Raw genomic sequence first — 12,195 nt, 5'->3', positions numbered from 1 at the left:
CCCAGCACCCATTTCCATCTGTCCATATGGAAAAACCCTCTTGTCTCTCCCAGCTCCTGCTGCCACCCCAGTGGTCCCATGGGATCTCTCCCCATCACTGGAAGCTCCACAAAGCTCCAGCTCCCATAGGCAGGTTAGAACATAGGATGGGTGGGTTTGTCTAGTCCCAGGTCAGCTCTGGCAGGGGAAATCTTGAAATAGGGACATTTATCACAAACCCCAAAGATAAATTAAAAAGAAATACACTTTTTTTTTTCCAGCCTCACTCTTTTCATGGCAATCTCATGGTTTTTTTGGGTCCCTGACTCATGGTCTCTGAATGCTTCAAGGCGCTGCTTTTATTTAAGCCTTCACCCTGCTGCCCTCAAACATGTCATTTCAAAGGGTTGATTTTTGTTTTTATTAACATCAAATCATCCACCCCTCTGCTTTCATCTGCAGCATCAACCCTTCAGGTCTTTCTTGTGGCTGGAGGCTCCCGGCCAAGCCTCAAGGAGCTGCGGAGCAGGGTGGGCCCCAGCTGCATCCCCTCCTTGCAGCCTGGGGACCACTTGTCCAGCTTTTCCTTGCATCACCTGGGCTGGTGTGACTCGTGAGGCAACATCCAGGCAGGATTTGTGTTCATCAGCTTTGGTGTCAGGTGGGATGGGTTTAATGTGGCAAGCCCCATGCACTTACCAGGACCAAGCACCTTCCCCTCACCCCCTGAGCCCCTTTGTCCCAGCTCCCCATGACTGGTTGACTGAGGCTCCTTTAGGGGTGGTGGGGAGCAGAGCAGGGCTGCAGCTTCTGTGTTCTTTTGTTCCCCCCCCCGGGTCACCATCACCCATTCTGGGGGGACCACAGCCAGGGGCGCACCACCTCCGCCACCCACTTGAACAACCATCATCCCCTGTTATTTCATCTGGTTGCCATAGACCCGTTCAGGGATGTTTTCCCAGGGATGCAGTGACAGGGTCAGTACAGGGGTTCAGTGGGTGCATTGGCCACGTGAGAGCAGTTCACCATGGGACAGGCAAAGCCAAGCTTTGCCCTAGGAGACGGCAGGTGAAGGAGCACACCACACAGCAGAGCTAGCTTTGGAGCGGTGGGGCAGAGCTGACTCCCCCTGATCCCCGAAACCATGCCAGAACTGAAACCTCTCACAAGAAACAAGTGCCCAAATCCCTGGGGCTTCACCCAGAGATCCGGCTTTCTGAAACCTCCCCCTGGCACCTCCCCACATCATCACCAAAATCCCCTGGGCTCTGAAACCAGGCTCAGGGGAAGCCGCATGTCCCGGATGCAAGCTGTGGGCAGCAACTGGCTGTGAGCGAAGGCAGCTGCGGCTGTGCCAGCCCAGCTCCGCCGCGGCTTCACTCCTTCCACTTCATTAATAAAGGGGAAAAAAAAATAAGAGACGGGGGCCGTGACATCAAACCCTCCAGGCTGCGTTTGAGAGCAGCGTTTCCTGTGCCCGCCCTCCCCGGTTCCTTCGTTCACTCTCTCCATGCTGTCAGGACCCGGCGGGTCAAAGGTTTAAGTTTTTTTGGAAAGACTTGTTTCCAAAAAAGAAAACTTGGCAAATCCTCACATTTTGTTACCTTCGCACCGGGGCGGGAAGCACCCGCTCAGAACTCGGGGCTGGCGTTTGTAATGAAAGCATCTGGCGCCCATGACATGCTCTGAAAAAACCCCACAGAAAACCCAACATCTATTTTGCAATGTGTTAAAAAGCTTTGCAGGGCCGCAGAGCCCCACTTCCTGCCAGAGCCTGAAGTCAGTTTGCACATTGTGGTTTTAAAGAGAGAGTGATGCTCCTGCACTGCTAACGCAGGGGTAACACTGGGTTGTTACAAGGCAAACGGGAGTTTTGCCTGATTTTTGGAGGTTTCTTCTTCTTCTGTTGATTTCTAGAAGCAAGACTGGACCCGCTGGGGGCTGGCCCAAGGGCTGAGGCTGGAGGTGGACAGGTTACAGCTCACAGGGCATGGAGGGAAGGGGGAGAAAAGGGGAAAGCTCGAACATTTGGCCAGAAGGCACCAGACCGCACGGAGCAGCCAGCCCTTCCCTGCTCTCCCACCACCACCTCTGTCTCTGCTGGTGGGGACCCTCATCCCACAGTCAGCAAACACACCCAGGAGAGCTGGGGGTCACTTCCTGGTGAAGATGCTTTCCTGGGAGCCAATTAGCAAGGAGGAATGTGTTCAACCTCCTTGGAGGATGCGATCTCAGCCGATGGCTGCTCCGCTCCTCCTCTGCTGCCCCTGCACCACGATGGACCACCACTGGGAAGAAGCCCAACAGCATGGCAGGACCTGCCTCCGGGCTTGTGTCTCTTCCTCCTCACCATGCTGTAGGACCAGTCACTCCCTTTCCCACATGGTCCTTTATCTGTGCTTCTTACCTGCAACATCTTTTTCCATAGCAAGCAACTGACAATCTTGACTCAAGAACATCTCCTAGAAACACGTGAACAGTGAACCTCCCTGTTTCCAAAGCCTTTCATAGGTCTGAACCCATTTGGTGTCCTGCTCCAAGGCTGCGCATTCGCAGGAGCTCTCTCCTTGCCATGGCGCCAGGAAGTTGTGCTGGAGGCCCTAACAGGTCTGTCCTACATCTACACGCCAAGTGCTTGTAGCCATGGGCCAGTGCCAGTGTTTTGCTTCAGATCTGGGCTTATCTTCTCTTAAAACCAGGGGCTGTCTTAGGGTCCTGGTGCAGACGCACCATCCGGCGAGGAGGAGTGAGCAGAGGGGCTGGAGGGTTGGCCCATGCAGAAACCCATCGTCAGCAGCATGAGCTGCTCTCTGGACACGTGGGTCCGGAAAAAAACTCATCCCAGGTCCTACAGCAGAGCCTGGGATTTTGGCACTGCTGATGGGCACAGGAGCCTCCCTGCCCTACCCACATGCTTTGTGCACAGAGCTTCAGCCCCGTGACACTGCCATGGGCTGGAGGAACAAGCTGTTTGTTAATTTTCTCTGCTTGCTGCTGCAAGGGAAGAGGCAGGGTCCAGTGTACAGAAACCCACTGATCGTGAAAGACTTCTCCTATTGCTTTAAGAGTTCACAGGTGCTGGGGCAGATGTTGATGCACCAGCAGCCCTGTGGAACTGCTCCATCTGTGCTTGCTTTACAGCCATGCTCTGGGAGATGATGGTCTTCCTCAGGACCCAGATAGGAGATTGAGGCAATCTGCTCTCCCCTAGCTCTCTGGGTATCCCTGTGTTATTCCCAGCGCTCCTGGCACAAAGAGAGCCATGGTTCCTGGCATACAGCTGCTCCCAGCCTGATCTTCCCTCCTGGGGTCCTACAGCTCTTGTGGTCCTTGGGTAACCATGCCCATGCTCACTGGGGACCCAGAGTCCTTATAGCAGCAATGCTGGAGAGCATCTCCCTAGGTTGCTGTCCCCAGCCTGGGCTCAGGAGACAAAATCCCTTTCCCTCACACAGCCTATTAGACCTGAAATTCATTTTCTTCTTGCCAGCTCAAATTAGAACATCTTTTCCTCTCGCCTCGTGTTGTGTTTTCTTTTTTCCAGCTGTCCAGATCCACATCCTGAAAGCGGAAAAAAATGCCGACTGGTGGAAGTTCACGGTCAACATCATCTCCGTCTACAAACAAGGGAGCAACCGGATACGGCGAGGAGACCAGACCCTGTGGATCCACTCCAAGGACATAGCGTGCAAGTGCCCCAAAATCAAGCCCATGAAGAAGTATTTGCTGCTGGGTAACAACGAGGACTCTCCTGACCAGAGCGGCATCATTGCGGACAAAACCAGCCTGGTGATACAGTGGCGGGATACGTGGGCTCGGCGGCTCAGGAAGTTCCAGCAGCGGGAGAAGAAGGGGAAGTGTAAGAAAGCCTAAAGGAGGAGAAGGCGACGGGAGTGCGCGAGAGGGAGAGACTGACTGTGCATGCTGCTTTGTGTAGAGCTGGGGCAGGCAGGGGCCGGCAATGGGGCGGCGGGAGGACGGTTGCACTGTCGGGATGGGCTGGGGGGGACAGGAGGGAGCAGAGGGCTGGGGGCTGCCAGGTTTGCACCTCATATTCCAGGAGAAATCAAAGCAAAACCCACAACAACGAATCTCACCCATGGACACAAGAGGCTGTGGCTGCGGGGGTGCAGTACCCAGCACCCCCAGTCTCAGTCTGCCCTGCTGGCTGAAGAAATCAGAGACACCAAACTGCCTTCCAGCTGCTAACATCTGCTGCTTCCAGAGCTCAGCATGGGAACATCAAACCTGTAAGAAACTAATCAACAGCAACGCTGGAAATTAACTCCCCGTCCCCCAAAACTGTATGCCCAGCTTAGGCTGAACAAGAAAGTTGTTGTAGAGGAAACTCAACAGAGACTTGTCGCTGAGGACAGACCTGAGGATCGACTGATGGGTTATTTGAACACTCTTTGGTATCCAATAGCCGTAACAATCGCTTGCTGTGCAGAACCTCGGAGCGGCCGAGGTCTCCAGCTGTGGCGATGCTCCAGTCCTAGGTTAGGCACAGCGAGGAGGCCACATTAGTGGGCAGCTTCCACATGGGCATAACTTGGGGAGCAACTCCTTGCTCCAGCCCCACACCCTGAGGAGCACTGTCCCCACCATGCCAAAGGATTGTGAGCCACAGGATGCCCTGGCACCCTCCCAGCCACCAGTCCACAGTCGAGGAGTTAATAACCAGGATCCCCATGGAAACAAACAGACTTTGCAAAAGAATACACTGGCTTCCTGTTCCCATAGGTGCTCTGGAAGACCTTGCCCATTGCAGCCCCCGAGTCCTCCTTCATGGCCCAAGTCTTCGTCCACCCCTGAGACGTCCTTCACAGGCTTGGTCCTCTCTTGCTGCTGTCACCAGACCGATGAACCCTCCCATGACAGAAAATCTGCGCAGATAACACCGAGGTCACTGGTTCCACTCACAAACTCAGCCACCTCTCCTGAACCCATCAGCTCTGCCCTCACTTCCTCTGGAGCTGCAGCTCTTCAGCATCCCTGCATAACATGGCCAGCCCCCTGGGGAGACTAAGGAAGTGGGACAACGAGTGCCAAGGGACTGTCACTATAGAGCGCAGAGCTCTATGGCTTGGCCAAGTTACAGCAGAGACCTGCCCCAAGGGAAGGGGTCTCAGCCAGGCACTGGCTGTGACCCACCTGAAGCTACCCATCGGCTCGTTCTGCTGGGGGTGAAAAGCAGCAGATGGAAATGTCTCCATCTCTCATCACTGACGCACTAAGGGAGGGGACACCCCACCTCCACCTCACACCCCATGCCCCAGCCCAAGCGCTGGAGCATCTTTGCCCAGGGCACTCTACAGACAGGACTGGCTGTTGTTTGTGACCCGGATGCTGTGTCCCTGTGCCAGGCTGCTCCCCTGCCACACCAGCCCATGAGGAACGGGGTGCCCGAGTTCACCTACTCGATGGAGACAGGCAATGGCCAGGGCAGAAAGGCAGGGAGGGCAAGACGGGTACCTGGAGGAGAAGCAAACACTAGTTGCTACGAAAGGCAAAACCTCCCTGATATTTCTCCTTTTAGGAAACTTGGAAACATCTATTTTATGACATTTTCCAGTGGTTTTGCCTTGTTTTATAGCAATTGACAATATTTATATAATGACATAAACCACCATAAAGTGAGGCAGCCGTGTAAATAGGTGTAAAGTGGAGGGCTCCTGGGGAAGCACTGGCCAATGCTGGGCTGCTGGAGACACCACCAGGAGGGAGCAAGCTCTGCTGAGCCTTCCCCTGCAGCCACAGGGCCCCTCTGGAATCAGTTTGGGTATTAGCAGAGAAATCCCACCCTGGGCATCAAGTGACACCCCCCCCAGGTCTGTGTTCTCTCCCCTTACCCAGAGCAGACTCAGTTTTCCTTCCTGCAGAGCTCGAGGAGAACCAACAGTTTTTCTGTCCAGGGAACCCAAGCCACCAAGTTTTGAAAGACAAAATCTGACCTAAAATGTCCAAATGGATGCTTTAAGCCCCAAAAGTGGGATTTGGATGCTCTGCTGTGGCAAGCATCAACTGGTGCCAGGGACACCCCATACCAGCTGCAGACAGCTTGTCCTTGGTCAGCCGGGATGCCTTTGAACCATGGGAGATCTTCAAATGGCCTAAAAGCAACCAGATCCAACCCATCTGGAGAGAAGGAAGGCAAAGCCATGGGACATGGGACTTAGGAAATGCCCATCGAGCATGCCTGGATATCTAACGCTTACTCTGATTTTCCAACCTTGGCAAGCACAGGCATCCTCCCCAGCACAGCCTTAACACCAACCAAATCCACCCAGGGACAAGCCTCAGCCCCTGCCCCATGACAGGACCCCTCCAAGCACTGACACAACCTGGGAAATCAGAAGGAAATGGAGTCTGTACAAGACACAAAACAAGTCAGAGCCCACCACAGCCAGAGCCACCCACAGAAGCGAGATCCCCATCCCTGCCCCTCCAGGACTCCATCCCTGCCCCTCCAGGACTCCATCCCTGCCCCTCCAGGACTCCATCCATGCCCCTCCAGGACTCCATCCCTGTCCCTCCAGGACTCCATCCATGTCCCTCCAGGACTCCATCCATGTCCCTCCAGGACTCCATCTCTTCCCCTCCAGGACTCCATCTCTTCCCCTCCAGGACTCCATCCCTGCCCCTCCAGGACTCCATCCCTGTCCCTCCAGGACTCCATCCCTGCCCCTCCAGGACTCCATCCCTGTCCCTCCAGGACTCCATCCCTGTCCCTCCAGGACTCCATCTCTTCCCCTCCAGGACTCCATCCATGCCCCTCCAGGACTCCATCCCTGTCCCTCCAGGACTCCATCCATGTCCCTCCAGGACTCCATCCATGTCCCTCCAGGACTCCATCCCTGCCCCTCCAGGACTCCATCCATGTCCCTCCAGGACTCCATCCCTTCCCCTCCAGGACTCCATCTCTTCCCCTCCAGGACTCCATCCCTTCCCCTCCAGGACTCCATCCCTGCCCCTCCAGGACTCCATCCCTGCCCCTCCAGGACTCCATCCCTTGATCCCTGCTGGAGTTTTGTGCTTTTCAGCCAGAATAGAAAAGCTCCTTCACTCCGTCCACGGTCCCCCAGTGCCCCTCACATGCTCCCAGTAACCTTGATCTGCAGAGCTGCTGGTGTTACTGGTGCACAGCCCATCCTGTCTGGGGGAGGCAGAATAGCTCGTTTCGGGGTGTCCAGGGATGCAGTTCTTCCCTGCAGCCACCCCTGCTCCCGCAGAGACACCTCTGTCCAGTCTCCCAGAGAGGGACCAGAATTCATCCCTGCACACCCACCTCTGTCAGGTACAACCAGCACAGAACTCAGCACCCACCCACTGCCCTGGGACGGGACCGAGGCCCTCCGGAGGTGGAGGGGTGGCCGGGGAGGGGCTGTGGAGCCTCAGCACGGCTTTGGAGAGCAGCCGAAATGCCAAATCAAGCACCCCTCGCCGGCAGCACCCAACAGACCTGGTTTCGTCTCCTTTCTGTTCATTTCGTGCCCGTGCCCTCTCCCCACCACCGCCTCCTCTCCCCTCTCAGAGCCCCTGTTCCTGGTTCGTTGTTTTGGTTTGTTTTTTTGTTATTTCTGTTAATATCTTGAACTGTAAATGTTGTTTAGTTCTGACCATTGCACACTGCTTTGGGCGATGTTTCTTTACAATGCATACTAATATATTATGGTTATTATATATGAATATATTTAATGACACGTGAAAAAGTTGTGGATTTTCTTATTGTTTTTCCAAGTTGTTTCGTTGGGGTTTTTTTCCTTTTATTTTTGTTTTCTCTTTTTGGTTGGTTGTTTTATTAGATTGGCTGTAATTGAACCCGAAGGAGCTTGTAACTGTTCAGCACCCACTTGGTAGAACTAAAGTCAGAAACCAGTTGAATAAACTCTTGTAAACTGTAAAAGGCTCTGTTTCCTTCCACTGCACCAGCGCAAGGGACAGGGACTCGTGCAGGGAAGAGTCAGCATCCCCTTCCCCTTCCCAGCTCTCTGCCAACGTCCCCGTGGCAGGGCCCAGCGTGGTGCGCTGCTATTTCTGACCATCAGCCCCATCCGTGCGTCTCACCAGCATCCTCCATCGCTTCCCATCAGTGGCCACATGCCCTTGGGACAGCCGGGTCACTGCGGGCTCCCGGTGGGTGGCTGGGAAGGATCCCACTTGGGCTCTCTGGGAACTCTGGACCGGGTATGTCCCAGCATCGCATCGGGCTCCCCTTTCTTCCTCTGCCCGCCAGAGGAGACTGTGGGACAGAGCCAGGACAGGCCGAACCCTGCGGAACCCTGCACAGAGCAGGTGGACAGGTGTGGGGACAGGGGGCAACCAAAGCCTGAGCTCAGGGGAGCTGCCAACCCCATCCCAGACCCATTTTCTGCTCCAGCTTGCCAGCGCTGTCCCTTTCTGCCCATCCGCTTCAGGAGTCCAGGCTCCATCCCCTCATCTCCAACAGGACATCAGAGGTGCCAGATGCTACTGAAGGACTAGGCAAGGGCTGGTCATACACACAAGCTAGAAAGCTGAAGGCGGGGGGGGGGGGGGGGGGGGGGGGACTGAGGCTGCAAAACACTTCCAATGAGAAAAATACAGGCAAAAGGTCCTGCAAAGTGCTCTGGGGTCACCCCGCCTGACCCCCAGCCTCAGCAGCACCCGTAATTTATGAATCTGAAAACATCTTGGAGGTCAGAAATCTCAGATCTTTATTGCAGAGACAAATGGGTCACAAGTGCCACCACCTCTGCTCCGGGGCTGTCACCTGTGGCTCCTCACAGAAGCAAATGGGTTTCCCAGATTGCTCTGGCTCCGTGTCCTCCAGGTGGTTGTTTGACAAAGAAACGGTGACTCTGGAAAATGGGAAAAGAGCCTGTTCCCACTGAGGGCTGGACCCGAGCGTTTGCTCTCAGCCTCATCCCACTGGGCAACATGGGAGAGCTCAGCCAAGCTCAGCACCGAGCTCACACCCAACCTCCAGATACAAGGGCACGTGAAAATACCCAGCAGCCTTTCAAGATCATCTTTCCCCTCAAGTAGCAGAAAGGGACTTCTTTTCAAGGGCACTTGGACAGGGAAGTGCCTCTCACAGGTACCAGACCTTCCCACAGCACTTGTATTTCTGATGGAGTACCGACTGGAAGCAGCTAAAACCCTGAGCACATCCTCCGAGACAGCAATGAAGGAGCTGCAAGGGAAGGCCAAGCTGGGATGTCTCTGTGAGCACGTTCCAGGGGAACGGGGGGACTTTTGCTTGGAGAAGCCACCACAAGTGCATGACTCCAGCAGCCCCACGGCACAGACTGAATGGGCAGCTTGAGCACCCTTTGTTCCACGCCTGGAAGTGAGGACAACCGGCAGCATGGTGACTCCATGCCAGGCACCGGTGAGCTGGGCTCACCAAGCCTGCTCGCCCTGAGCCAAAACCCCGCGGCTCTGGCACTTTAACCTTCCTTTTTCTTTGGTGGGGCAGGAGACAGAAAAGCTTCCCCCAGCACAGCAGAACGCTGCCAAATCCACTGGTTTTTAATAAAACTCCTCACCCACACGACATATTAAATGTTACTAAAGGGCAAGTCTGAGGCCCCCGTGGTGAGACATTTCAGCAGAGCAAAGCCTCACGTTTCTACCTTTCCTCAGCACTAACAGGAAAAATGTGTTTGAGGACCCAACAGGTCAGGAAACATCGATTTAAAGCCTCTGCCAGAACAAAGTCACTGTGTCACGTTGATCAGGATGAATTATGCATCATCCTGCGTGTCCTGGGAATTCAAACAAAACCTTCATTCCCTCCATAAACGGCAGCTTTAATTAGAAACCCGACTCTGTAGCTTCATCTCAATAAACCACGTGTCATTCTCCTGCTGTCACCAGAGATCCAGGGGCTGCACTGGAGCCGTGAGCTAAATCCTGCTGCAGGGCTCGGGCACAGGAGTTTCCAGTGTTGGTCCTTCCACAGAACTGCAGGAATGCACAAGTTCTGAACACAGCTCCAAGGCTCCTGTTACCTGTTGCCAGCTGGAGTCGCCTTGCTTAAAGCTCTGTTTCTAATCTAACATCAAGCAATAAACAAGTCAATAACCTGTTGTGTCCTCTTGAAAGCCATGAGAACGTAAAACTCCCTGGTTTTCTCCCCTCTTCTCCTTTGAAGGCTGTAAGATGAAGCATCTCTCCAAGGAAAAGCAAGCAGGCATGACCTGGACTGGACTTTTAAAGGCTTGAAGGATTTTCTCCACCAAAGCACATGAGATGCATGTCCCTCAAGATGTAATGCAGCACCAGGACACCCTGGTTTCCCACCTCCCAGATCAGTGCTACATGTGCCACCACTCCAGTTGTGCAGGTGGAAGGCAGTGAAAGGGAAATGAGTGCCAAGAGCCAGCTGAGAGCTGCAAAGCAGCACAGGTGAGGATCAGCCCAGGGCTGGCAAGTTTTATGGATCTGGAGGAAATGTATGTCATGATACACATGAAGTCTGACAGGAATTGCCTTTTTCCTTCTCCAAACCAGCTCTTAGGAAATGAAAGTGTTGGAGTAATCGTTCATGCACAACATGAGATGGTGGGAAACAATAAAGACCCAGGCAGATAAACTGTATAGAAACGGATCACCTTTTATTCAGTATTTATTGCTTGCCCTGTCAATTCTGAAATCAAACTGAGCAGTGTAACAAAATAATGATTTTCTTGGCCAGAAGCAAACCTTCAATCCTTCTTTTTTCATTAGTTTGTAAATAGGGTCTAACAGAGTGAAGTCATAAAGAGGCAGCCCTCGCTTGCTGAGGTTAGTACATTAATGCAGCACATCCTGTGTGCAGAGCATGGCAGAGCATGTGGAGAGCACGCTGTCCTCATGAGCACGTACAGGGCAAGGCTCTCCATTTGGACCCACCTGGCTGGAAACCTGCTGCTGTTCACATCTGTCCATGGAGATCAACAGCAAGAACTCTCCCCCAAGGGCTGACTCATTCACCAGAGTTTCTGCGTATCTTGTGGGGGTCTCGTGCCTCTCCGCGAGCCTTCCCATCCTGCGAGAATCCAGATGCAGCCATTCCCCAAAACACCTATTCCTTGAAAAATGTGGTTTCATCTCTAGGGAAAGTATAAGAAAGTGGAGGAGCTGCTGTACCCCCAACCCACCCCTGCATTTTAGTATCTTAAAGCCACTCAGCAGCAGCAGCCACAGCCACGGACCGGGCAGCAGCACCCTGACACCAGCGTGTGCTCAGCCGCAGATGCACCGAGAAGTGCAGCCCTTGTGGAGCCAGCTGCAGCCTCCCCAATGCCAAATGAAGGTGGGAAGAGAGCCCCTCCAAATCACGCAGCGCTCTTCAGCTGTGCACCAAGCGGATGTCTGCCGGACACAGCCTCGTTCCAATACCGTTGAGTTTATTTAAATCACAGGTCTTTGCACAAAGTTGGTCTCTTCTCCAGAGTCCTCCGCGCTCAGCTGCGGAGCAGCAGCTCCAGCGGGCCCCACACCCGCATTAGTGTGTTGGCCAGACAGCAACCACAGCAATGGCAATCAGCAGCAACACAATCACCACCAGCATTCCTGGAAAAGATGAAACGACGTCAAGGTTGCTGCCTTCATCTCGTACAATTGGTCTTCTGCAATTAAATTCTTCCTCTGAGCCCTGCTCCTCCTCCCAGCTGAGACTGATTTCCCCTCCTGCTCACCCCGTGCAAACCCCATCACAGATCCCTGCATGCTGCTGACCTGAGCAGGGCTGTGTGCTCAAACCCCACGTTGGCAGAGCAGTTCCTTCTCCTCCTGACCCTTCACATTGATTTTTTAGCAGTGCCTGCAGGGCATCTTCCTACTTAAACATCTGCCTTGCAATGACTAGGGGGGTATGGCAAGGCCAGTTAAGCTGTTCTAGAATCCCTCTGTACCATCCCACTGGGGCAAAGGATTATTCAGAAGGAAATTCAAATTGTATCAGGAAATTGTTTCCAATACAAACTACTCCCGCTTTCACACAAAGCTGTTTGCAGAGCAAAAGCAGGGCTTTCAGGCATGTACCCGACCTGGGGAAATTAAGAACAACCAGCATTAAAGGCAGTGTAACAGTGCTCTGCACAGGCTCTGTGTGTTCCATCCTTACCCAGAACCACACCAGTTCCTGTGCAGAAGCTAATGACCAATATCATCTTAAAAACCTTCACAACTACCTTCTAGCTCAGGCACACCATGCTGCTCTGGAGGACGGTATTTAAGATGTAAGTT

General features: G+C 53.8%; 2 protein-coding genes across 6 annotated transcripts in view; one reads left to right on the top strand and one right to left on the bottom strand.

Moving 5' to 3' along the window:
- NTN1 (netrin 1) overlaps nucleotides 1-3,968 on the top strand; it is a 96,462-nt gene extending 92,494 nt beyond the window's left edge. For all 3 annotated transcript variants that reach the window (XM_057423973.1, XM_057423972.1, XM_057423971.1), the window contains one exon: nucleotides 3,524-3,968. In XM_057423973.1, coding sequence (XP_057279956.1) covers nucleotides 3,524-3,852 — 329 coding nt within the window. In that variant the 3' untranslated portion in view covers nucleotides 3,853-3,968. The remainder of the gene's footprint in view (nucleotides 1-3,523) is intronic.
- Nucleotides 3,969-8,651: 4,683 nt separating this feature from the next.
- Nucleotides 8,652-12,195, bottom strand: part of STX8 (syntaxin 8) — a 102,447-nt gene continuing 98,903 nt past the window's right edge. For 2 of the 3 annotated variants that reach the window (XR_008974165.1, XM_057423977.1), the window contains one exon: nucleotides 10,560-11,520. Coding sequence is in view for 2 of the 3 variants with exons in the window: in XM_057423977.1 (XP_057279960.1) it covers nucleotides 11,453-11,520 (68 nt within the window). In the remaining variant the exon portion in view is untranslated. Of the gene's footprint in view, nucleotides 8,820-10,559; nucleotides 11,521-12,195 lie in introns of those variants that run through there. The other variant, XM_057423976.1, reaches the window with a different exon arrangement.

This window comes from Pezoporus wallicus, unplaced genomic scaffold, assembly GCF_028554395.1.
Source record: "Pezoporus wallicus isolate ANWC-B61680 ecotype Strahan unplaced genomic scaffold, APGP_CSIRO_Pwel_v1 contig_7876, whole genome shotgun sequence".
NCBI lineage: Eukaryota > Metazoa > Chordata > Aves > Psittaciformes > Psittacidae > Pezoporus > Pezoporus wallicus.
The sequence above is the reverse complement of the archived record's forward strand: the minus strand, read 5'-3'. Positions and strand labels throughout refer to the sequence as shown.